General features: G+C 40.8%; 1 protein-coding gene across 2 annotated transcripts in view; it reads left to right on the top strand.

Moving 5' to 3' along the window:
- Positions 1-27446, top strand: part of SH3GL2 (SH3 domain containing GRB2 like 2, endophilin A1) — a 285217-nt gene that overhangs the window by 164755 nt on the left and 93016 nt on the right. For both annotated transcript variants that reach the window (XM_073552479.1, XM_073552480.1), the window contains exon 2: positions 6184-6252. In XM_073552479.1, coding sequence (XP_073408580.1) covers positions 6184-6252 — 69 coding nt within the window. The remainder of the gene's footprint in view (positions 1-6183; positions 6253-27446) is intronic.

Here is a 27446-nt window from a genome sequence, read left to right on the forward strand (position 1 = left end):
ATTATTTTTATAGTAGAAGGGTTTTATTGTATAATATATATATATATATATATAAGCTTTCTGAAGATATAAAGAAACTAGATTTTACTACATCAACAGTCATCTGTGTAGTTTAAAAAGACTTTGCATACTAACCTGCCAAGTCTACTCCTCTATGTTATACTGTTTACACATTCCTCACAGAAGAAAAATTTGTGAAATTATGGAAATCACAGGATCGATTAACACGTTAATGATATGCAAATGAAAAAATGGAAACAAAATTTTCTAAACATATCTATTTATGCAATATGAGTATGAGCGCCACTGACAGAAATATATGCCTTGGCATTATATCATTGAGATAATTAATGTTTGTCTGGGGAATGTCCTGTCGTGCTGAATTAACTTGGGTATGCAAACCCTCAAGATCCTCTGCTGACAGCTTCCTTTGAAATTTCCAACCAATTATGTCCCATATGTGCTTGTTGGGAGACAAGACCGGAGACTCTGCAGGCTTTAGTAGGATATTTAGGCCATGAAGATTGCTCAAAGTAGCAAGAGTAACATGAGGCATAGAATTGTCATCTTGAAAAATGGCTCCTGGGACACTTTGGAGGAATGACGGCATCATTGGCACTATTAAATAACATTGGTCTGAACACTGCAGGTTTTTTCACGTTCAGAAAGAAAATACAGTTGTGTTAGCATTACTTTAAAATGACAGAAATTAGACTGTGTGAAGAAAACTTTATGGTTTTTCTATGTACAAAACCCTTAAACTTCTTTAAGCATCTGGCAGCAAGATGGAAAGTTTTTGGAAGAGAAACAAAATTTGTTGAGGCAAATGCACTCTGGGGCCAATTATATACTGTATGATTCCAATTAGCCTATCAGTTTGTTTTTGGAATGTGGAGAGAAACACACGCAATCATTGGGAAAACATACAAAATCCGTGCGGATGTTGAGCCAAAAACTCTAGGGATGCAATGCAACACTGCTAACTACTGTGCTGTTCTGTTATGTGAATCCTCAAAAAAGGAGCTTAGAAATAATGTACAATAGTGAACAATTTCTTGGGGTAGGGGCTAATCTGAAAATATCTATAAAAAAATCAAACTAAATCCCCATTTTTATGTAATGCTTTTGATATTAATCTAGGTGTAATGTAATCAGATGTACAGGAGAACATATTAGAAAAGCTTAGGTCTTAGCAGAGCTGTTTAAATATTAAAATGTTCCCCATAACATATACTTGCTGTGTGCGTATATAAGCTAATAAATTCCCTTTCACCAGCAAGAATCCTCATTAGAGATGGGCGAACCTGAACAGACGTGTTCGACGTTCGTACCGGGTAGTTACTGTTCGGGCCTGAACGCCAAGCATGGACTTTCTGCTGAAGTCCGGTATAGTGGCCGGGGTAAGTCAAAGGGAGAGATAATTTTTAAAAATTTTCTTAGCAGTTTGGGCATCCATTATTTTCAATGGGGTTCGGGTTCTGGTGGACATTCGAGTAATGGTGTGGTACCCTAACTGAACTTTCTAAAAAATTCAGATCAGGTACCAGAACCCGAAATTCCACCGGTCCGCAAATCCCTAATACTCAGCCAAATCAGTATGAGTTATGTGCAGATTTATCACAGATTTTGTGATCTGAATTTAATTTCATTGATTGCTGTAACAGGCTGCAGATTTTCCATACAGATTTCTCAGCTTATCTGTGCTATGTGACCATTGAACTGTCACATGTTCAGGTTTATGCAGTTTTTGAAGACAAAATCGAGTATATTTTACAAAGCAGTATCTATCCTCAATTCATCAAGACTGCGTTTAGCACACCAGTCTTTATGAATTGTGGGCTCGCTTAAGATGTATCAAATTAATTATGAAGCAAGCGCCTCTTAATAAAGTTGGCACATCTTTCAGTTGCAAAGAAATATACACTTGTGGATGTGGACCGACTGCGCCATAAACCAGGCTTACCTTGAGGTGCGTAACTAAGTGTCTACCAGGTATTTATTAGAGCCTCTGATGGTGAGGATAGGCTGAGCCACCTGTAGACACCAGATACCACTCCAGGACAGTTCCCGGGATTGCAGCAGCCAATCAAAGGGTCAGAGACTTGGGTGCACGGTACAGGTAGGCGAGACAGAAGCTTAGATGGTCCGATGTCGGGGCAGGCAGCACAAGTTCAGAATTCGTAGCTGAGGTCAGGAGTAGATATATCAGGGTAAATGAGAAGGCAAGCCCGGTTGATAACAAGTGAGACAAAACAGGAAAACGCCAAAACAGGAAGCTAGAAACTGAGCAGACTATAACCTACGTTCAGGCGAGGAATGGAGAGTGGAGTTGCCTGATATATCACATGCTGGCAGGTCATAAGAATGTCTTGTGTGAATCCAGTCATAATATTAGAGTAGTAGCATATAACACTTGGAAAAACATTTCAAAATAGATGCATGTTTGCCATATTTTAGAAAGTAGTCCCAGACAGAGAAGCCATACCTAAAAAAAAAACAACAAAAAAAGCTAAACGTAAAAATCAAAAATAGTCTAGTGTAAAGAATGATAAAAAAAGGTCTAGCTTGAATAGGAAATCATCTGGCAAAATAAAACATGTGCTCCATTATTTTGCACAGAAATTAGTCTAGCAAAGCTGGTGACAGCTATTCATTCCTTATTAATAGAAATGACAGATACAATTCTTATAAATGTGCTAATCTAACCTTATTATGTCTTCTGTTTCAATTCATTTGCGCTTGTTAACTGGGGCTTACTTGAATATGTGTATAATATATATGTAGGTAATCAGATCTCCAGATCTGTTGTGTTTGGTCATAGAAAACATATAATCTGTGCATTAGATTAATGTCAGCTAAACCTCTAGATTTTAGCAGACTTGTTGCACATTCATTCTAATGCTTATGGAGGTTGGAGGCAAGAAGGATTGGGCCGTAGGATTTTTTTTTATATAACTGGATATTTATTGATTTTCCAATAGAAATTTACAGAATGATAACACATCAAGATACAATGCATGTAATCATTCAATGCAAAACAGTTAACAAACATAATAGAGACAAATATAATTGGCAAGACCGTGAAACACGAGGGAGGGAAGGAGGAAAGATCCCAGGGAAAGATGGCACATTTTGCTGAGTAAATATCGATACTAAGTCTTCCGAGCCCAGTATAAGTCCCACAGATTCCACGTTGCTTCAAAACTTTCAAACGTATTATTTATTAAAGCAGTGAGATGTTCCATACTTCGTATGTCCTGTATGCGGGAATGCAACTCGTTAAGTGACGGAGGATAAGCCAGCCTCAACTTCCTTGCTATTAAACATCTTGCGGCTGTGGTCAGATGTAAAAGAATCTGCTGAATCCTACTTCCAATCTGGAATGGGGGGATATTGAGCAAGTAGAATTTAGGGTCTAATGGAATATGAAGACCCGTAACTTCGAACATTAAAGTTTTGACCCTACTCCAAAACGCTTGTATAATTGAACAAGTCCAAAAAATATGGGTTAGGTCTCCATCATCAGAACCGCATCTCCAACATTGCCCAGATATATTAGGATTAAATTTATGCAATAACGAAGGAGTATGATACCAAAACATAAGTAATTTAAACTGGTTTTCCTTATACGTATAACAAGTGGAAGTCTTAGTTGCCTTCCTCCAGACCCCCTGCCACACACCCGGAGAAAGAGATTCCCCCAAGAAACCCTCCCACCTGTCCATATAGGAGTGTCTTGGAGACTTCTCCGGATATGGGTCTAATAAAATCCTATAGATATCAGATATAAGACCCTTTGTCGATACTCCTGCCCTGCAGAGTCTCTCAAAGCGGGTTGGTTTGGATACTACTAAGGAAGAGTAAAGAGACTGCATATAATGCCTAATTTGTAAATACCGATAGAAAGAGTTTGAAGCCCAATTGTATCTTATCAAAAGGTAACAAGGATCTAGAGTGACTATCAACTATGTCAGCAAAACAAAAAAGTCGCTTATCAAACCACAACTTAATCAAGTTCCCCCTGGGCCGTGAGATTTTAATATGCTGTATCTCAGAGGTCTCCAATCTTTCTGATCTTGAGAGCCACATTCAACTCTGAGCGAGGGTCTCAAGCTATATTCGGCTCTGAGTGAGGTTCGTGAGCCACATCTAGCTCTTGCCCCACTCACAGTAGTGACACCCAGAGACCCCTATTGATGATATGACATCCAAAGCGTTTACACTGAAGTCACACCAAGGCAGTATGCCAAGCTTCATATCTTACCCCTATTCAGATATGCTCTTCTGTCCAGGGCTACAGATTAAAGTCAACATCTAGAGTTCTACTCTTAATAGCTGTTTGCTACACCTGGTGCTATTGCACCACGCTGGCAGACAGTTGCGAGCCACACATCACAGGTCCTCAACCACATGTGGCTCTCGAGCTACAGGTTGGAGACCTGTGCTGTATCCTATTGTTCCTAAAGGGACTGGCCCACCATAACAACTTATGACATTTTCTCCATTTCTTTGGAGTGCTGCACAACCATCCATGTACTAGCCAGAGGTACCCTGACTGCCTTTAGGTACCAGTATGAGATCCAAAGACCCATTGTGAGACCATATGCAGATGCAGTAGGCCATGGGTTCCTTCTGATGTGTCACAATACAAGCCTCATGAGGCTGAAGTGTGTGATTTGTTCCTGAATGAGGAAGGCATTGATGCAAGGGACTCACCTGTCCATTCCCCCATCCTGAATTCAATCGAGCACATTTGGGACATCATGTCTCATTCCATCCATCAATGCCACATTGTACCACAGACTGTCCAAGAGTTGACCGATGCTTTAATCCAGGTCTGGGAGGAGATCCCTCTGGAGAACATATGCCGCCTCATCAGGAGCATGCCCCCGCAATGTAGGGAGGTCATACAGGCACGTGGAGGCCACACACCCTACTGAGCATCATTTCCTTGTCTTGTGGCATTTCCACTGAAGTTGGATCAGCCTGTAATTTGATTTTGACTATCATTCCAAATACAGACATCCATGGGATATTAATTTTGATTTACATTGATCATAATATTGTTCTCAACACATGCCACTATGTAATGAATAAAGATTTGCAACTGGAATATTTCATTCATTGATATCTAGGATGTCGTATTAAAGTGTTCCCTTTATTTTTTTGAGCAGTGTACTTTGTAGGACCACCTTTCTCTGAAAAAAATTGGCATATTGTCCAAGTAGAATCAGCATTAACCATTGATAGTATATATGGCAGCTCATTTTCTAGCTTTCCGTGGTGTTAATCGTGTTCCTGCTGGGACATTTTTACTTAAATATAAATATATGCACATTTTATTAAAGGGAAAAGGTAAGGAGTGTCAGAATTAATTTCCTGTAATTTAATGTTCTGATATATAATGCGTGTTTAACACTGCACAACCATTAAGTAGTCTCCGAGCGTCTAAAATTTTGCTTGGTGGCTCTATTATAAATATGAGTCATGCACATATAACGATGAGGATCCTGGTATGAATCGCTAAAGAACCTCTGGACTCCATTTGACTAATTCATGTTGATGAGACTTGTCTATGCAGTTATCACAACAACAAGAATATTATAATTAGAAAATGAAACTAGTGTTTCTCAATAAATGAAAAAATAAGCCTTATTTGCAATGATCGATAAATTAATCTGGGAATCAAATTATTCAGTATTTCCCATCAGTATTTGTAAGCCACAATCAAGATTGGGATAATCTTAGGAAAAGTATAATAGAAACACGTCACCACTTCTGTATTTATCACCCACTCTTGGTTTTGGCTTACAGATACCGATGTAAAATAATGTCCAAGTAGAATCAGCATTAACCATTGATGGTATATATGACAGCTCATTTTCTAGCTTTCCGTGGTGTTTCTGACTAAATACTGAATGTGTGAATATTGCCTGGCCCATAGAGTTTAATGGAACTGTTTGCTCATTTGTCCAATTTTTGCAAATTTTAAAAGTAAATCAGATATTTGAATGTAACCTAAAGAAGCTGCAACTTGTGTTCATAGTGAGAAAGACCCAATACAAAGGTTTGAACCAAGTGAATTCTTGTATGATTGTGTATACTGTACATTTTTTGGTTTTAAGGCCTAGAACTCTTTCTAGTTTTAGTAAGTTTTATTAATTTGTTCTAATTTTCTTACAGAAAGTGAGCGAGAAGGTTGGGGGAGCTGAAGGTACCAAGCTAGATGAGGACTTTAAAGAAATGGAGAGGGTAAGTGTATAGCGTTATGTTGGGTTATGATATATGCATTGCAAAGAGTAAAATCCGCCACAGCATAAATTGTCAATCAGCAGATTTTCTCTGCCAAGTTTCGATGACATTTTGTAAATGCTGATACTGTAATACACAGCTGTTCCATACATTGTGTTAGGATAATGTCCACCAGCAGCACTGCTGTAAGACAGGTGTGAATACTGACATATCACCACCTCATCTGGGTACTGTTGAAACTCATCCACTGGCACGAGTAGCTGCAATGTAATAAGACCCCTGGAAAGAAGATGCTTGGGGATGCAAACTACTGGGCATGTTCCTTTAAATTTATATTTATTTGCAAAACTTGTGAATTAAGTGCACTTATGATTTACAACCAATGTGTAAACTTTGATATTTCTTTTCATACATGGCCATTTCCTATGCTGTGCATATATTACCTGATTTGGAAATGACAATTTCTACAATATTTAGGGTCATTTCTATAACAAATTTACAGTTTGATGTTAATTTAAATAATCATGTGCTCAAATGCAGTAAATTTGCTAAAAGTTCAAGATTTCTATAAGTTTATTCAGATGTACGAAGACAAAATTTTCACCAAAAGTCTGCCACTATCTACATACAGTTGTGCTCAAAAGTTTACATACCCCATTTCTTAATACCATGTATTGCCCCCTCTAACATCAGTGACAGCTTGAATTCTTTTGTGGTAGTTGTGGATGAGGTTCTTTATTTTCTCAGATGGTAAAGCTGCCCACGCTTCTTGGCAAAAAGCCTCCAGTTCCTGTAAATTCCTGTTCTATCTTGCATGAAATGCGCGCTTGAGCTCTCTCCAGAGTGGCACAATGATATTGAGGTCAGGAGACTGAAATGGCCACTCCAGAACCTTCACTTTGTTCTGCTGTAGCCAGTGACAGGTCGACTTGGCTTTGTGTTTTGGATCGTTGTCATGTTGGAATGTCCAAGTACATCCCATGTGCAGCTTTGGGCTGATGAGTGCAAATTTGCTTCCAGTATTTGCTGATAATGTGCTGCATTCATCTTTTCTTCAACTTTGACCAAGTGTCCTGTGCCTTTGTAGCTCACACATCCCCAAAACATCAGTGATCCACCTCCGTGTTTTACAGTAGGAATGGTGTTCCTTTCATCATAGGCCTTGCTGACCTCTCTCCAAATGTAACGTTTATGGTTGTGGCCAAAAAGTTACACTTTGGTCTCATCTCTGTAGTTTTGTTTTTACAGAGCCCCTGATTTTCCATTTGTTAATCACAGTTTGTACGCTGATGACTGGCATTCCTTGGATATCTTTTTGTATCCCTTTCCTGTTTTATACAGTTCAACTACCTTTTCCCATTGATCCATTGACAATTCTTTTGCTTTCCCCATGACTCACAATCCAGAAACGTCAGTAGCTGAATAAAAGATGCAATAGTCTGTCTGGATCCCAGAAACTCACTCAGCTTTTTTGCAAACACACTGATTATAAGCAAACTGGTCACAGGTGAGGATGTTACCTTTAGTAGCCATTCAAACCCATTTGTGTCAACTTCTGTGCATGTTATCAGGCCAAAATCACCAGGGTATGTAAACGTTTGATCAGGGTCATTTGGATATTTTGGGTTGTCATTATAATTTAAAACGACAAAACACAGTAGTTTTACAATAAATGGCTTCACCCAACCACTAAATGTGAGTGGAGATATTTAGTGTTATCATTCATATTCTCTGAAAATAGGCCAAGAAAGCAAAAATTCTGCTGTGGTATGTAAACTTTTGAGCACAACTGTACTTTAATATTAAATGAAAATCAGTACTGGTACAAACCTCGACAAAATAGTATACTAATCAGAAACTAGTTGACTTATTGGCCCAGATTAATGAAACAGAATTTTGGTGTAAAATTACTTGAAATATCATAGAATTTTTGCAACTTTTGGTTTTCTTATACCAGTGCAGGCTAGCTTTGCCAAAGTGGTTAGAGATGAGCAGAACAGTGCATGGCAAAGCCAACCCAACAAGTTCTTCATAACGTATACTATAAAGTAGCATAAAATGTCAGAAATCTGTGCCAGCCCCTGATTGGCCGCAAATTTATCAAGAGGTACATTCATCCATGCTTTTGGCACATCTTTCTCTAGCGCTCCTTTCATTAACACTGGTACAGTATGTAAAACGCTAAGGAATCGTGGCCATTAACTTTTTTGACTATTATCTACATCAGGGGTTGTCAATTAATTTTTTGAAGGGCCACATGAGACTATAACTTGTTGAAGACTAAACCAATAGGCTGAAAATAATTCTACTCAATATTTATATTAACATATTAATTTTAATTATTATTTTATATTAATATTAATTGTAACACTTAATATTGAAAAGAATTAAGTATGCTGATATCTCACTATATATCGTATGAGCCCATGCGCAGCACCCCTATAAACAGCATGGACCCTCATATTGGCCCATTATCTCAGTATGAGCCCCCATATACTCTCCTATATATAGTGTAAGCCTCCACATAGCCTCTCTATATACAGTGTGAGCTCCCACATAGTCCCCTATATGCAATATTTGCCCCATATAGCCTCCTATATGTAGTTTTCACCCCCACATGGCCCTTATGTACATTATGAACCCTCACATAGTCTCCTAAATACAGTGTGAGCCGCCACATAGCTTCCTATATGCAGGATGAAGCCCCACACAACCCCCTATATACATGCAAACAGGCCATACTCATATGAAGAGGAAAAAAAACACATACTCATCTTGCTCCTGTTCCCCCGGCTCTCTATTCTGGTCTCCGGTGCACTAATCACTCTTGCCAATCAGTGTGTGACACGATGATGTAATTTCATCTTGCCTACTTTATCACATGCTGATTGGTGACAGAAGGCTCCGTCCTTTAACAGTGTACTCACCGCTGTCTACAACCTAAGGATGTGGATAGCGGTGACATTGGTAAGCAGGTAATCACATGGTTTGGCCCGTGGACCACTGTTTTCAGCCCTTTGGCTGTCTTTGCCTGCAGACGGGACTAGCACAGCCAGAGGGCCGGATGTGGCCTGCATGCCGCACTTTGCCCAGCTTTGTTCTACATTGTTTATCAGTCTCCCTTTATGCATCCACAAGAATTTGTAGAAAAAATTCATACATATTTTCATCTAAGCTTAATAAATACTGATGGCAAATGGATGTAGGTATCTATCAAATGTTCTACTGACCACCATTTTATTCAATGATAAAAAAAAAAATGGCAAAGCCTAAAAAAAGCAAACTGAAAAAAAGTAGTAAACTGAATATTCTAAATTGCTCATCTGTTGAGGTTTCCATCCTCATACATAGTATGCATTCATGATGACAAAACATTGGAATACAAAAGGGGAAAACTACAAATAACACTTCTTTATTAAGTCACAATAGCTGCAAATTAGTAAGTCACACTCCAATAGTGACAAAAAGTAATTCACCCATAAAACCATTAACTCAGTTTGTGCTTAGTCATCAGGTATAAACCAAAAAAGGTAGATCAATATATAGTACAATCCTCTCGATCTAATACTAGATGTAAATATCAGCTAGCAATATCACAAGAAAAGTCTATACAGATAATATAACATGACATAAAACTTAAATGAGCTGACATAGATTATGCAATTTTGTTTCTGAATTGATGAGTTGTTAAATTATTTCCAATTGATGTACTGGTACTTGGTTCCAGTTGTAATTTCTATTGCACTGATGCTGTAAGTTTCAAGCAGAAGTTGTACTGCGGTGAGTTTAACTCCACTTTACTGCAGTGTTTCTGGTATTCAGGTATGCAGTGTCACGGCTGCAGCCGCAGACGCGGCCCAGCCAGCGCCTCCATGCCGATGGCGAGGGGCGGGCGTCTCCCAGGGACGCAATATGGACCCTCTATACCACAGAGGGGGACCCGGGCCTACCCGAACTAGGGAAGGGCAGCGACCGGGATTATGTGGCAGCTGAGCATGTGGACAAAGAAGACACGTAGGACTAGATAACACTAAATAAAGTAAAGTTTACTTAAAGTCACAGTACATAGACAAAACAGGGCTAAACCAGGCTCCCGATTCCACACCTCCCAGAAGGGTACCACCCAGTGGACCCCAAGGCACCATCGGATCACCGAGGCACACATAAGCGGGACATCGGGACACAGGCAGGACATCAGGACACACGAGGTCATCAGGACATCAGGGTACACGAGGTCATCAGGACATCAGGGTCACCCACAGGACATCAGAGTCACCGGCAGACATCAGACGGGAGTCGTTTGGTTCCGGACATCCAACATGACCTACAGGCACCACTGCAGTCATCCTACTCCAGGCTCCACGCAGCGGACATCAGGTTCCAGACTGCGGTCAACAGGCTCCGGGCATCGGACCTAGGAAGGAACTCAAGCGTGATGGTGCTAACGCTGCAGGATTGCTGGGCCTGCATAGAGCTAGCACCGCATGGTAGTCAGAGCACAGCATAGTAGATGCTCAGCAGGAGCACCGGTTACAAGAGTCTCAGAGTCACTGGGTGCGGGGCTCCAAAAACAGAGGGATTCCAGGAAAATAACACAGCAGACAGTTCAGACATAGTCAGGTACGGGATAGGTACAGGATCAAGGATTCAAGCCTGCATACACCGCCTCCAGGCCAGGGCGAATTTAGACGGGGTCAGGTACAGGACAGGTACAGGATCAGGGATTCAGGCCCGGATATACCGCCTCCGGGGCAGGGCGAGGGAACAGGACAAAGCAGAAATCAAGGCAGGGAATTTGGTACCATAACAGAGACAGACGAGGTCCACAGACACGAGACACACATAGCAAAGTCCAGGAGCGTTGTGAGTAGCTCTGGCCCCGCCCTTAGGGCAGGGTAAGTTTATAAAGGAGCTGCCCCTCAGCAATTGGCTGGGGACAGCATATCAAGTACACACAGTAACCCTGATAAAAGCAGGGGAGGTGTGGCCGCGCACACACTAAGCACACACAGTAACCATTGCAGCACAATCAGTGCCGGAACTGCAGCTTAGAGCTCCTGGCATTGTCTGCAAGCCTAGACACACGTGGAAAGCCATGCACCAGCTGCAAATGACCTCGCAACCCGTGGACATCTTCCACAGCGGCAACCAGGGACCGCAAATGCAGATGGTCAAGCAGCAGAGCAAAGACCTAACAACACATGTGCAGCTACGCAGCAGAGCAGGGAGCTAAGCAGGCTCCATACAGGTAACAGCCACCAGTATCCCAGCTCAATTAGGGGGAAAGGAGTAGGGGGTTAAAGCAAACACATGCATTGTCACGCCGACAAGCAGATACAGACAGAACGGCGTGACATGCAGTCTGCAATTTCACATTCATTTACAGCAGTGTTTCCCAAACTCCAGTTCTCATGGGCCCCCCCAACAGATCATGTTTTTAAGTAGGGTTAGGTTATATAAAAAAACAAAAACAAAAAAAAAACCAAGATCTGAACATCTAATGGAGCACTGTTCAAGCCATCATCCAAAAATGGAAATAGCACTGCACAACTGCAAACCTACTAAGACATGGCTGTCCACCTACACCAGTGGTTCCCAACAGGTCATGTTTTCAGGATTTCCATAGTGTTACACATGTGAGAAAATTCCTGATGCCTTGATGATACGTCCATCACCTGTGACATACTAAGGAAATCCTGAAAACATGACATGTTGGGGTCCGCGAGGACTGGAGTTTGGGAAACACTGACCTAAACTGATATCTCAAGCAATGAGATCACTAATTAGAGAAGCAGCCAAGAGGCCCATGGTCACTCTGGAGTACCTGCAGAGATCTATAACTGGGGGAGGTGGTAAAATTTGTTCACAGGCTATTAGGCTAGTGTCATACAACAGTTTTTCTGTCATCCGTGAAAAACTGTCCGATTGTGCTTTTTCATTCTGCCATCCGTCAGGTCTGATTTTTTTTTTCCAGAGACCCATAGGCATAAATGGCCGAGTGTGATCCCATGCGGATGCAACTCATGCAACCTGCGAAAAATGCACATGTGCATGGCCCCCCTAGCACTTGTCCAATTTTTATGGTTGTGGGCATGAGCCCTTAGTCGTATACTCCACAAATCTGGCCTTTATGGAAGAGTGTCAAGAAGAAAGCCATTTTTGAAAGCAAACCCTATTTTCCAATTTGCAGTTTGCAAAAAGCTGTGTATGAGACACAGCTAGCAAGTGGAAGAAGGTGCTCTGGTCAGATGAGACAAAAGTAGAACTTTTTTTGGCTAAATGCAAAGCGCTATGCGTGGCGGAAGACAAACACTGCACATTACCCTGAAAACACCATCCCCATCATCAGACATGGTAGGGGCAACTTGATGCTGCGGGGATGCTTTTCTTCAGTAGGGACAGGGAAGCCGGTCAGAGTTGATTGAAAGATGGATGGAGGTAAATGCAGGGCAGTCCTGGAGGAAAGGCTGTTGCAAAAAACTTGAGATTGTAGCATAATTTCACCTTCCAGCATGACCACCCTAAACATACTTCCAGAACTACAATGGAACGGTTTAGAGCAAAGCATATTCATGTGTTTGAATGGCCAAGTCCAGACTTAAATCCCATTGAGAATCTGTTGTTAGACACAAAAATTGCTGTTCACAGATATTCTCCATCCAATCTCACTGAGCTAGGGATAGTTTGCAAAAAAATGCCATAATTTCACGATTAGGGCTCATGCTCACTTGCGATGAAATCGGACTAATTCAATCCGATAAATAATCAGATTGAATTTGGACCAATGTTAATCTATGATGATGATCTGCATTTTTTTTTCCAGCTCAGATTGGATCAAGATCGGGCTGGAAAAAAATCGCAGCATGCTGCGATTGTCATCAGAAAACCCACAATAGAACTCAATCGGTGCAATAAAAAAAAATTGCATAGTACTCGCACTACAATCGTACCATGCGAGTTCTGTGCTATTTTTATGCATCGATGTTCTTTGAATAGCCGGCAAATTCATATGCGGCTATACAGTAAGATCAGTACAATCACACTGACAGGTTACAAAAGAATATATAGAATACATATATACACATAGAATAGGTGTGTGTGTATGCGTGCGCGTATGTATGTATATGTGTGTGTGTATATGTATGTAAATATATACAGTCATATGTTAAAGTTTGGGCACCCCTATTAATGTTAACCTTTTTTCTTTATAACAATTTTGGTTTTTGCAACAGCTATTTCAGTTTCATATATCTAATAACTGATGGACTCAGTTATATTTCTGGATTCAAATGAGGTTTAATGTACTAACAGAAAATGTGCAATCTGCATTTAAACAAAATTTGACCGGTGCAAACGTATGGGCACCTCAACATAAAAGTGACATTAAATTTCGTAGATCCTCCTTTTGCAAAAATAACAGCCTCTAGTCGCTTCCTGTAGCTATTAATGAGTTCCTGGATCCTGGATGAAGGTATTTGTGACCATTCCTGTTTACAAAACAATTCCAGTTCAGTTAAGTTTGATTGTCGCCGAGCATGGACAGCCCGCTTCAAATCATCCCACAGATGTTCAATGATATTCAGGTCTGGGGACTGGGATGGCCATTCCAGAACATTGTAATTGTTCCTCTGCATGAATGCCTGTGTAGATTTGGAGCGGTGTTTTGGATCATTGTCTTGCTGAAATATCCATCCCCTGCGTAACTTCAACTTCGTCACTGATTCTTGCACATTATTGTCAAGAATCTGTTGATATTGAGTTGAATCCATGCGACCCTCAACTTTAACAAGATTCCCGGTGCCGGCATTGTCCACACAGCCCCAAAGCATGATGGAAACTCCACCAAATTTTACTGTGGGTAGAAAGTGTTTTTCTTGGAATGCTGTTTTTTTTAGCCTCCATGTATAACGCCTTTTTGTATGACCAAACAACTCAATCTTTGTTTCATCAGTCCACAGAACCTTCTTCCAAAATGTAACTGGCTTGTCCAAATGTGCTTTTGCATACCTCAGGCGACTCTGTTTGTGGCGTGCTTGCAGAAACGGCTTCTTTCGCATCACTCTCCCACACAGCTTCTCCTTGTGCAAAGTGCGCTGTATTGTTGACCGATGCACAGTGACACCATCTGCAGCAAGATGATGCTGCAGGTCTTTGGAGGTGGTCTGTGGATTGTCCTTGACTGTTCTCACCATTCTTCTTCTCTGCCTTTCTGATATTTTTCTTGGCCTGCCACTTCTGGGCTTAACAAGAACTGTACCGGTGTTCTTACATTTCCTTACTATGGTCCTCACAGTGGAAACTGACAGGTTAAATCTCTGAGAGACAACTTTTTGTATCCTTCCCCTGAAAAGCTATGTTGAATAATCTTTGTTTTCAGATCATTTGAGAGTTGTTTTGAGGAGCCCATGATGCCACTCTTCATAGGAGAATCAAATAGGAGAACTACTTGCAAGTGGCCACCTCAAATACCTTTTCTCATGATTTGATACACCTGGCTATGAAGTTCAAAGCTCAATGAGGTTACAAAACCAATTTAGTGCTTCAGGAAGTCAGTAAAAAGTAGTTAGGAGTGTTCAAATCAGAAAATGATAAGGGTGCCCATACTTTTGCATCGGTCAAATCTTGTTTAAATGCAGATTGCACATTTTCTGTTAGTACAATAAACCTCATTTGAATCCAGAAATATAACTGAGTCCATCAGTTATTAGATATATGAAACTGAAATAGCTGTTGCAAAAAACAAAATTGTTATAAAGAAAAAAGGTTAACATTAATAGGGGTGCCCAAACTTTAACATATGACTGTGTATGTATATATATATATATATATATATATATATATATATTACACAGAAAGATAGAAGAATAGCCATTATTTCATTTGTCGGCTTCTGTTAAATCAATGCAGAACCCGACAGGATAGGAAACATACACTGTATGTAAACCCATGCAGAACAGTTAGATTTATAGAAGTGACTAACACTGTTAGCAGTATGTGTGTGTAAAATTTGGGACCCGTATGTATTTAATAAAAGATTATTTTCATGGAAAAAACTGGCGTGGGCTCCCGTGCAATTTTCTGCGCCAGAGAGGGAAAGCCAGTGACTGAGGACAGATATTTATAGCCTAGAGAGGGACCATGGTTATTGACCCTCCCCGGCTAAAAAAAATCTTCCCCAGCCACCCCAGAAAAGGCGCCTCTCTCCGACCTCTCTCTTCCCATTGCCCTGTAGAGGTGGCATATGGGGTAATAAGGGGTTAATGTCTCCTTTGTATTGTAAGGTGACATTAAGCCTGGCTTAATAATGGAGAGGTGTCAATAAGACACCTATCCATTACTATCTATATCTGGGGCGATATACAGTTTACAACCGGGAGAGGTGCTAATGCGACGGCCCGGCTGTAAACCACTGAAGAATGAGTGAGATGATGCCAGCGCTTGCTCCAGAGACAAACGCTGACGTTACGGAGTCTGCCCTCCCTGCCGGCCCGACCCACGCTGAACTCTGCAGCATGGGAGAATGAACTGGAAATAAAGTGGGAAAAAAAATGTAAAAATCCAAAAAACAAAAACAAAATACTAAAAAAAATAAAAATATATTGTACTCATGAATAAATAATTTTTATTAAAACAAAAAGTACACATATTTGGTATTGCCGCGTCCGGAACAACCCGACGTATAAAACTATCCTACTATTTAACCCCTTCAGACACCGTAAATAAAAATAAAAAAAACCCTGATGCTTTATCATCATACCGCTCAACAAAAAGTGGAATAAAATGCAATCAAAAAGACAAATGTAAATAAATATGGTATGTCTGAAAAAAAAATCATCTTCTCCCGCAAAAAATAAACAAATCTCTATCAGTGAAAAAATGAAAGTTATAGCTCTCAGAATAAAGCGATGAAAAAGTAAATATTTTTTCCATAAAATAGTTTTTATTGTGTAAAAGTGCAAAAACATAAAAAAATATAAATATGATATTGCTGTAATCGTACTGATCTGAAGAATAAACCCGCCTTATCAATTTTGCCACATGCAGAACAGCATAAAAAAACACCAGAAAACAACTCCTGAGTTGTTGGTGTTTATTCTTTCTACCTCCCAAACATCGGAATAGAAAGTGATCAAAATATGTGATGTGTCCAAAAATGGTACCAATAAAAACGGCAACTCGGCCCCAAAAAAACAATCCCTCACTTGTCTCTATCTGCCAAAATATGAAAAAATTATAGTTCTCAAAATATGGTGATGCAAAAACTAGTTTTTGCAAAACAAAAGCATCTTTTAGTGACAGCAGCCAAACCTAAAAACCCAATATAAATCTAGTATCTCTGTAATCATACCGACCCAAAGAATAAAGTCGTCTAATCACCTATACCGCACGAGGAACAGAGTAAAAAATAAAACCAATTCTTCACCTACTGTTGATTTTTTTTCATTCTGCCTCCCAAAGATCACATCCTAGGCTCACATTTATCCTGCATTCTTCGCTGAACACTTACACTGAGGTTTCCGTGTAAATCTCTGAAATGCGTGATTCAGACGTAACCTTCAATGGAAAATTCCCTATAATGAGGCAGATGGAGGCACTGTGGATGCTGTCTAGCCTATGATCTGGCAGTTTCAATTTCTTTAGGCATGCATAAAAGTGCATGCCTAAAGACCACAGTTTTGTGCATCTCTGAAAAAAAAGGACACCACTGAACAGCGGCCAGACAGAGTAACTCTGCTTTATTATTATGGTGAATGGATCCCTCAGGGGTTTTATCTGAATCACGTCACTCGGAGATTTAGATGAAAACCCATATTAGTGCTCAGAGTAGAGCGCCGGATAAATGTGATCCCAAATGTTATGTAAAATGTTCCTAACAAAAGCTTCAAATCAATCCACAAAAAAAGCAAGTCCCCACTCAGGTCTGTCATCTGTTAACAGAAACATAGGGAGCTTCCATGTTACGGGTAGCACAAAGGCTCTGGGAAAGCGCTATGGCTCCTTGCCCCCCAAAACAAATTCAGCAAATTCTGCGCTCCCAAATCCAAATTGCCCCTCCCTTCTGAGCTCCAGTGTGCCAAATCCGCAGTTAGCGTCCATATGTGTATCATTTCTGTAGCGATGAGAGCCTGCCTAATTTATGGGTGCATGTCTCTAGAAGCATGTGCTGGGCACAACAGTACTGGTCATTACAACATACTGGTCACTACAGCAGCAGTTTACAATTTTCACTCGCCACTGCTGCTTGTTTCTGGAAAAGACCTATGGAGTCAAATTCGTCAATATACTTGTAGAAAAAATCCCAAAGGAGTATATTTTCCAGAATGGGATAACTTAAGAGGGATTCTGCTATTCTAGCACTTGGGGGCTCTGGATATGGAGTTTGCATATTATTATAGGAAAATATGCGCTCCGAAAGTCAAATTGCACTCCGTCCCTCCCGAGTCTCGCTAAGCATAACTATACAGCCACATATGGGGTATTTTTACATTTAACAAAAATTGTGGGACAAGTTATTGTGCCATTTTTACCCATTTCCCAGTGTGAAAATATAAAGTCTGGGGTTGAAGCAAAATTTTAGTGGTAAAAATTTAATTATTTTTTTTCCTCACTGCCCAGTGGTATAAAATTCTGTGACACACATGTGGTGTCAATATAATCACTGCACCCTTAGATGAATTAATTGAGAGGTGTAGTTTGTAAAATTGTACCTCTTAGGCTAGTTTCACACTAGGGTTTAAACGACGCGCGCACGGCGCCGCTAAGCCATGCCCCCTGCCGGCTCCCTGCCCGCCCCTTCCTGTTATCGCCTCCTCCAAGCGCAGAGGGCTGCATGCGTTATGCGCACCCTATCTTTAGCATAGGGTGCGCAGGCCGTGCGCAACTATGAATATAGCGTGCGCTGCACAGTTTTGGAGGTGCGCCGAGCGCGCCAAACGCAGCATGTTGCATTTTGGCGCGCACGGCGCACATTCAAAATTGCGCAGCGCACGCTATATTCATAGTTGCGCACGGCCTGCGCACCCTATGCTAAAGATAGGGTGCGCATAACGCATGCAGCCCTCTGCGCTCGGAGGAGGCGATAACAGGAAGGGGCGGGCAGGGAGCCGGCAGGGGGCGTGGCTTAGCGGCGCCGTGCGCGCGTCGTTTAAACGCTAGTGTGAAACTAGCCTTATGGGGGAGTTATGCTGTTCTGGCACCTCAAGGGCTGTGTCAATGTGACATGGCACCCTCAAACTTGTCCAGCAAAATCTAAACTCCAATATGGTGATTCTTCCCTTCTGAGCTTTGCCCTGTGTCTCAAAAGCAGTTTTTGAAGACATATTTTGGGGTCCAATTTTTCCTGCTATCCTTGTAAAAATGAAAAAAAAAATTGGGACTAAAATAATATTTGTGCTGGAAAAATATTTGTTTTTTCAGTTTTACAAATTTACGTAAAATTCTGTAAAGCATCTGGGCTCACTACTCATCTAAATAAATCCTTTAGGGGTCTAGTTTCCAAAATGGTGTCACTTATGGGGGTTTCTCCTTGTTTAGGCACATCATGGGCTTTCCAAATGCGACATGACACCCGCAGACCATTCCATCAAAGTCAGCGTTCCAAAAACGTAACATCACTCCTTCCTTTCTAACCCGTCGTGCTTCCAAACAATAGTTTTCCCTCACATATGGATTATCTGCATGCTCAGAAGAAATTGCTCAACAAATTTTATGGTCCAATTTATCATTTTACTCTTGTGAAAATGCAAAATTTGGGACTGAAAAACAATTTTGTGGGAAATATGTGCTTCTTTTATTTTCACGGCTCAAAGTTATAAACTTCGATGAAGCACTTGGGGGGTTGAAGGTGCTCGCCACACATCTAAATAAGTTCCTTGAGGGGTCTAGTTTCCAGAATGGTACCATTTCTGGTTGGTTTCCACTGTTTAGGCACATCAGAGGCTCTCCAAACGCGACATGGCATCCACTAATGATTCCAGCAAATATTACATTCAAAATGTCAAATGGCGCTCTTTCCCTTCTGAGCCCTACCTTGCACCCAAACAGTGGTTTTCTCCCACATATGGGATGTCTGCGTGCTTAGGAGAAATTGCACAACAAATTTTGGGGTCTATTTTCTTCTGTTACCCTTGTGGAAAATGACAAATTTGGGTCTAAAGTAAAAGTTTTGTGAAAAAAAGTTAAATGTTCATTTTTTCCTTCCACATTGCAAAAATTTCTATGAAGAACCTACTATCTATTATCTACTGGCTAACACGGTACAAAGATATACATCTTTCCTGTATGAAGAACCTGAAGAGTTAATAAACTTATTGAATGTGGTTTTGAGCACCTTGAGCAGTTTTTAGAGTGGTCTCACTTTTTGGTATTTTCTGTTATATAGGCCCCTCAAAGTCATTTCAAATGTAATGTGGTCCCTAAAAGAAATGGTTTTGTAAATTTTGTTGGAAAAATGAGAAATTGATAGTGAAATTTTAACCCTTATAACTTCCTAACAAAAAAAAATATATTTTTCAAAAATTGTGAAAATGTAAATTAGACATGTGGGGAATGTTATGTATTCACTATTTTGTGTGACATGACACTCTGATTTAAGGGAATAAAAATTAAATGTTTGAAAATTCCAAAATTACTACCTCATAAAGTGACTGGTCAGAATTGTGAAATTTGGCCTGGTCATGAAGGTAAAAACAGGCTCTGGGTGAAAGGGTTAATTGAAGAAACTAAAATGGGGGTAAAAAGATATATTATATTGAGGGAAGCATTACTTAAACTAACATTTAAATCTGGAGGTATGAATATAGACCAATTTGAGATCCCATTTGTTATGCAATTTAATGCCCACATGTGTGTGTCTAAAAAAATATACAGCTTGTTAAAACTGAAATGGTTCTATTACGTAGTTGAAAATCATTTAATTAAGTTTCATTTTAGAAGTTAAGTTGCAAAAAACGTTGATACTGGTACACCAGATAATTTTGTAAATAGCAGCATACCTGTGGATATAACACATATAAAGCGATTAACCCAAAGCAAACATCATCCCTGAGGAATGGGAGCACGCATCTGAGAAATGCGTTCGTTTAATCTGGGTATGCAAATTGTCTCTTCAGAGAGGAAGATGACTAGAACTCTAGCGCCACCTATTGGAAGTAGCAATCCTAAAAGTCAATATCGACTCTCTAACGAGCCTTGGCTTTTATCCCAACTTAGGATAAAAGCCAAACCATAATCTCAATTTGCAGACTCTGTGTTTCCGGGTACTGCCCCTCGTCAGTGCACTATTGAATATAGTGTCATCACATGCTGCACACCCAAAACCTAAGTCTAGAATGGTAAGATGTAACGTGGGAGTTGCAATCTCCGCAGAGCAACTCCTCCTGTTTGGAAGTTACTGAAATCGGTGCAATAGAAATTACAACCAAAACCACATACCAGGACATCAACTGGAAATAGCTTGTCAGTCCTGGAGCAGGAAAACATTAGGATACTCAAAAGAATAATGATGGATTTCAATAATAGTCTCTTTTTTTGCCATTTGTTTTCAATGATCAGTGGACTAGTCACAGCATCATGGATGCAAATCTCCAGTATGAACCAAATCCAAGATCCATATGTTGATCTTTTATGATCATTTTTTTTTCAAACAAGACACTAGAAAAAGTATGAACAAGCCTTCTTCCAACCACTGTTACCTAAATTGAGTGTTGGCTGAATAGTAAACCCCATTATCGTCTGATGATGCCTCCATAGAATTTTTGTTGGAATTTTCCACTTTCTCTTAAATCTGTAATTAAATGACTTCCCCAATCACCATAGCTAAAATGCTTTATTGTGAATCTTTAGCCCACAATACAAAGTAGACTTCCACCCACATCATCTCTCAAGTGATTGAAGGCCATTGTTCCTGAAGAAAGGTCCAGTATATCACCATGCATAGGTCAGGCATTACAACACAAAAAATTGAAGCTTTTTTAAGGTAGACATTTGTATCAGTCAATGCCAGTATGATGTCCAGTTTCCCATTATTTTGTCCGTTGCTTTATAACAGCGTAATTTTATTGTTGACATGCCTAATGCTTTTTTTGTGAGAAAGATTCTGCTGAAGTCATTTTCCCAATTTTCTGTGTGCATACTCGTAAAACATGACTGACTGAAAGAAAGCTACGGAAGAAAATTACAGCTATTACGGCTTTAAAAGTAATAATGAAACAACAAAGGTTTGCTACAGAGTTAGCGATATCATTTGTGATTTAATTATGGAGCTAAATTACTCCATAACAGCCAGCAGAGAGGAAATGTGGGAAACTGTGTGTTAACAGTGTGATGTTAGGTTTCCTTAGATGTGTAATTTTTGATTTTATAACCCAGGAATATAACGTTGATTCTGCAGTCACACATCGCACCTATTCACACTCTCCCACTGTCGTGACATACACAAAGCAGGTGCATTACAATGGCTCCTTTCTTCTGGATAGTCTCTTGGTATTTAGAAGCTAGGATCCACTAATTCTACCTTGTAGTGGGTCATTAAAACTCTCGCTAACTTTTCCTTACATCTTCCATGTACAACCCTATATGAGACACACAATGTGGCGAGGGCACAATAACAGAATATCTTTTTATCTTTATAATAATGCAGAGCTTCATATGCAGCATCTGAATAGATCATATTAATATAAGAAAGTATCTTGCTGCACAAAGGATCTTTATCTGTATATACAGTAGGGAAAATAAGTATTTGATACTTCCAAATTTGCAAGTTTTCCACCTAAAAAGAATGGAGAGGTCTGTAATTTTTATCTCAAGTACACTTCAACTGTGAGACACAGAATCTTTAAAAAAAATCCAGAAAATCACATTGTATGATTTCTACATAATTAATTCCTCTCCTCTTCCTTTCCTGACATCATGCCTGCCTTTCTAGAAAACACCAGCGATTGTCTAAACGCTGTGTCTAACATCATGTCCTCACTTTATCTGAAACTGAACCTGTCAAAGACTGAACTCCTTGTGTTTCCTCCCTCTACTAATGTACCTATACCCGACATTGCCATTTCCGTGTGTGGTTCCACTATTACTCCCCAGCAACATGCCCCATATCTTGGGGTCATACTTGACTCCGAGCTTTCCTTTGCCCCCCACATCTGATCACTGGCTCGCTCTTGTTATCTGCACCTCAAAAACATTTCTAGAATTCGACCTTTTCTTACTTTTGACTCTGCAAAAACTCTTACTGTTTCTCTTATTCATTCTCGTCTGGACTATTGTAACTCTCTTCTAATCGGTCTCCCTCTTACCAAACACTCCCCCCTCCAATCTTTCTTGAATGCTGCAGCCAGGATCATATTCCTCACCAATCGTTACACCGATGCCTGTACCTTGTGCCAGTCATTACACTGGCTACCCATCCACTCCAGAATTCAGTATAAACTTATTACCCTCACCCACAAAGCTCTCCATGGCTCAGCATCACCCTACCACTCCTCCCTTGTTTCAGTATACCCTACCCGCACCCTCCGACCTGAGGTTAGCATTCTCAAGAATCAGAACCTCCCACTCCCGTCTCCAAGACTATCCACTAACTCAGCTCTCTTTAGGTTATTGATCAAGTTCTCCCAGGATCTCACTCCAGGACCTTGAAATGCTTCTTAAGGAGTCATTCCTTAGTTGCTCGGGCTGTGTGTTTCGGGACATTATCATGCTGGAATACCCAATCACGACCCATCTCACTGCTCTTACTGAAGGACAAAGGTTGTTGGCCAAAATGTCATGACACATGACCCCATCCAACCTCCCTTCAATATGGTTAAGTTGTGAGGTACCCTTTGCAGAAAAGCACCCCCAAAGTATGATGTTTCCCCCCCACCATGTTTCACAGTTGGGACGGTGTTCTTAAGGTTGTACTCATCTTTCTCCTTCCTCCAAACACGGAGAGTGGAGTTGATATCAAAAAGTTCTATTTTGGTCTCATCTGACCACATGACCTTCTTCCATGCCTCCTCCGGATTATCCAGATGGTTATTGCCAATCATGATTATAGCCTCCTCTGGATCATCCAGATGGTTATTTCAAACAGGCATGGACATGTGCTGGGCCTGTAAGATTTTAATCCATGACAGCGTAGTGTGTTACTCATGATAATATATGAAACTGTGGTCTCAGCTCTCTTTAGGTTATTGATCAAGTTCTCCCATGTAGTTCTGGGCTGATTCCTGACCTTTCTCAGAATCACCCTTACCCCGTGAGGCAAGCCCAGGCTCTGACTGGTCATAGGGTAACAGAGGATTCCCCCGGTGGGCTCCTGTGCGTATCTGGGCCCCCAATTCCACTGTATGGGCAGTACTTGGGATAATTCACTTCATTCACTCTCTATACAGAAAAACGCAGCAAATTATCATTCATTAACCAAACTACTCAGTTCATTATTATATAAAGATATAGGTAAGTTTGTGAACGAGGGTAATGTAATGTTTGTATGCATGTGAAAAGTGCCCCCCACCCTCAAAGTCAATGTTACTGGCGGGCCCTTGGCACCCCTGTCCAACACTGGGCGAGACTTTGCATGGAGCCCTAGACCAAGGAAGATTGATAGTCATTTTGTGTTGCTTCCATTTTCTAATAATTGTGCAAACAGTTGTTGCCGTTTCCATCAAGCTGCTTGCCTATTGTCCTGTAGCCCATCCCAGCCTTGTGCAGGTCTACAATTTTTTTTGTCCCTGGTGTCTTTAGACAGCTTTTTGTTCTTGACCATGGTGTAGAGATTGGGGTGTGATTGAGTGTGTCTTTTATGCAGGTAACGAGTTCAATTAATACAGGTAATGTGTGCAGAGTAGGAGGAAGCAAGTAAAAGGACATCATAGCATGAAGATGTGAGGCACCGGACTAGGACCCGCGACACCCATCGGACCCGGAACGCCTCTGGGTAAGTATAATATAGCTTGTTTTTCTTATCTTTCAGGTTACATCGGAGGCTTATCTACAGCATTACAGAATGCTGTAGCTAAGCCCCTAATGGCGGTGGCCACAGCTTACAGTATATGTGAAAAATGAGGTGACAGGTTCCCTTTAAATAAAACCTAACAGGTCTGTGAGAGCCTGAATTATTGAAGTTTGGTAGGTAATAAAATACTTATTTCATGCAATAAAATGCAAATAATATAAAAATTAATAAAATGCAAATTATGTAAAAATAATACAATGTGATTTTCTGTCCATCTCTCGCAGCTGAAGTGTACCTATGATAAAAATTACAGAGCTCTCCATTCTTTGTAGGTGGGAAAACTTGAAAAAATTCAGCAGTATATCAAATACTTATTTTCCCCACTGTACATTAAAATAATCTTTACTTGCTAACCTATAGGCTGAGGCTGTAAGGCAACTTTGGCATGGCCACAGTTGGCGCCATGCCGCTGCTACACTGAACACGAGAACAATTTCCATAATTTTGACTGATTTTCATAGACTTTTTTTTAACCCGTAACATTCAAATAAGGTTAATATTATAACTTTTATTTTAAAATCTACACTTTTAACAAAATTAGTTTGTGCAACAATGACTATACCCCACATCAAAAACACTACATCTGGTATTTTGCATGACCTCCATGATTTTTAAGGACATCGTCAAGTCTTTTAGACATGGAATGAACAAATTACATAGTAACATAGTATTTAAGGTTGAAGGGAGACTCTACGTCCATCTAGTTCAACCCATAGCCTAACATGTTGATCCAGAGGAAGGCAAAAAACCAATGTAGCAAACACTAAGCTCCACATTGGGGAAAAAAATTCCTTCCCGACTCCACAAACGGCAATCAGACTAGTTCCCTGGATCAACGCCCTATCAAGGAATCTAGTATATATACACTGTAACATTAGACTTTTCAAGAAAGGCATCCAGTCCCTTCTTAAATTATAGTAGTGAATCACTCATTACATCATACGGCAGAGAGTTCCAAAGTCTCACTGCTCTTACAGTGAAGAATCTACGTCTGTGATTATGATGAAACCTTCTTTCCTCCAGATGTAGAGTTGGATATTTAATTCAACCTCTATCTTTTTCCATTCTTGAAGAACAACCTCTTTATGTGTCTGGATCCGGGATGGAGAGTGATGCTCAATTTGTCTCTTCAGAACTTTCCATAAGTGTTCAGTTGGGCTCAGATCAGGAGACATATTTGGCCACTGAACCACTTTCACCATGTTCTTCTTCAGAAATGGCCTTAGATGACCATTTTGAATATGTGTTATGTTGCAAAAGTGCCTGTCTACCATGGGTACAGATTGATAGTAGCAGAGTCTCTTTCAATATAGAGCAACACGTTTGTGAATTTATGATACCAGCAATAAAATGTAGCTCCCGGACACCAGCAGCACTCATGCAGCTCCACATAAGGACAATTCAACCACCGTGTCTCACTGTAGGTTTAACTTCTCCACATATTCACTTCAGTTTTTTGGGTGTAATTTGGAAAACATTTTGGTTGCAAACACTTGCATATTTCTTGCATATTTATAATGCTTATTTTAAAAAATGGTCATGACATACCATAGACTAGGGGTCCCCAACCTGTAGCTTGAGAGCCACATGTGGTTGCAGACCCGTGATGTGTGGCTCACAGCTGTCCACCAGCTTGGTGCATTAGCACCAGGTGTAGCAAACAGCCATTAAGAGTAGATCTCTAGATGGTGACTTCTGTGAATTGGGGTGAGTTAGGAAACCATGGAGTTTGGCATACTGCCTTGGTCTGATTTCAATGGAAAAGCTTTGGTTGTCATTATACTGGTAATAGTGGGCTTTGGGTGTCACTACTGTGAGTGGGAGGATCGCCCGCCAGGGCCGTGGGGATACTCGGTAGCGGGTCGGTTCTTAAGGGGATATGTCATGGCAGCAGTGACCCCGTCCGTGGCCCTGAGCATCCAATGAAAATTATTATAAAAGGGGAATAAAGTTTATAAGATATATTTCATGATGCCACCTGTGGTATTCAGCAAGGGATAGCCAGCGCTGGTGAAAGAGACCGCTGGGGCTGATGGTGATGCAGGAGAGTTGGTACAGATCTCCACAGGTAGAGCTAATTCCCAGGGCACTTATGATGTTAAAGATAGAGGTGATGGTTGTAGTGCAGAGAGATGGTTGTAGTGCAGTAAATAACTCTGAGGTCCCAGCAGGTTGCAGTCTTCACACTTTTACTCACGGTTTGAGGTGCAGTCCAGGGCAATGATTACAGATGGTAATAAAGATCCGGGCAGCCTGGAAGCAATTTTGGATCCCCTAAGCCATATGGTGTTGTAGGCCTCCTTACTGCACTGTTCTCTGAGGTCCTTTCTGCCTGAAGCTATGCTCAGTCCTCTGCTCCTTACTGTTCTTTAGTCCTTGCCTGTATGGCAGACAGCTTGAGCCTTTTACAGGTGTCACTCCTTCGTGGTGGCTCCTGCTCTGGTATACTACTGTGCCTTCAGGTGTGTGATGGGGCCAGGAGGCCTGCAGTCTCCTGCCCTCTGAATTTGGCTGCTGGGACTGTTCTACCCGTGCAGCTACGGACTCCGGCATTTGGTGTCAAGCGCTCTTCCCTGGGGTGAGCTTGGTCACAGCTCCAATCCCCAGGCTTTCCTAAACTTCCACTTTCCTCTCTCTTCACTCTGCTTTTGGGACGAGCTCCTCACAGCTCCTGTCCCCTGTACAGACTCTCACAGACTGACTAACCCCGCCTCCAGGCCAGAACTAATAAGGAAGCTTTCCTGAAATCAGGTTTTGAGCTCCCCCTTCTGGTCTAGAGTCAGAAAAGGTATTGTATGCTGGTGTTATCTGGCTAGGGAAACTCTCCTTGCTTCCCAGCATGACATCACCCCCTGTGAGGGAGGCATTGCCACTGTGGCAACCGGACTCCTGGGGTGCCACTTTGGAGCAGAAGCTGGATGAGGCTCATGACCCTCTCTTAGAGCTGAATGTGGCTTGGTATCTTCTTTCATAGTTGAATGTGGCTCTCAAGGTCAGCAAGGTTGAGGACTTCTGCCATAGACTATAAGCAATTTGTTTTTTGGGGAAAAAAGCTTATGCAATGGCAGAAGTTTTAAAATAATATTCAAAAAAGTAGGATAAAGGTGTGTGGAAAATAATGCAAATATTAATAAAATGTAAGTTACAAAGTTATATAGGTTGAAAAAAGACTTAGCTCTATTAAATTCAACCT

The sequence above is a fragment of the Dendrobates tinctorius genome, unplaced genomic scaffold (genome assembly GCF_039654945.1).
Source record: "Dendrobates tinctorius isolate UK_male_01 unplaced genomic scaffold, ASM3965494v1 ptg000191l, whole genome shotgun sequence".
Taxonomy (NCBI): Eukaryota; Metazoa; Chordata; class Amphibia; order Anura; family Dendrobatidae; genus Dendrobates; species Dendrobates tinctorius.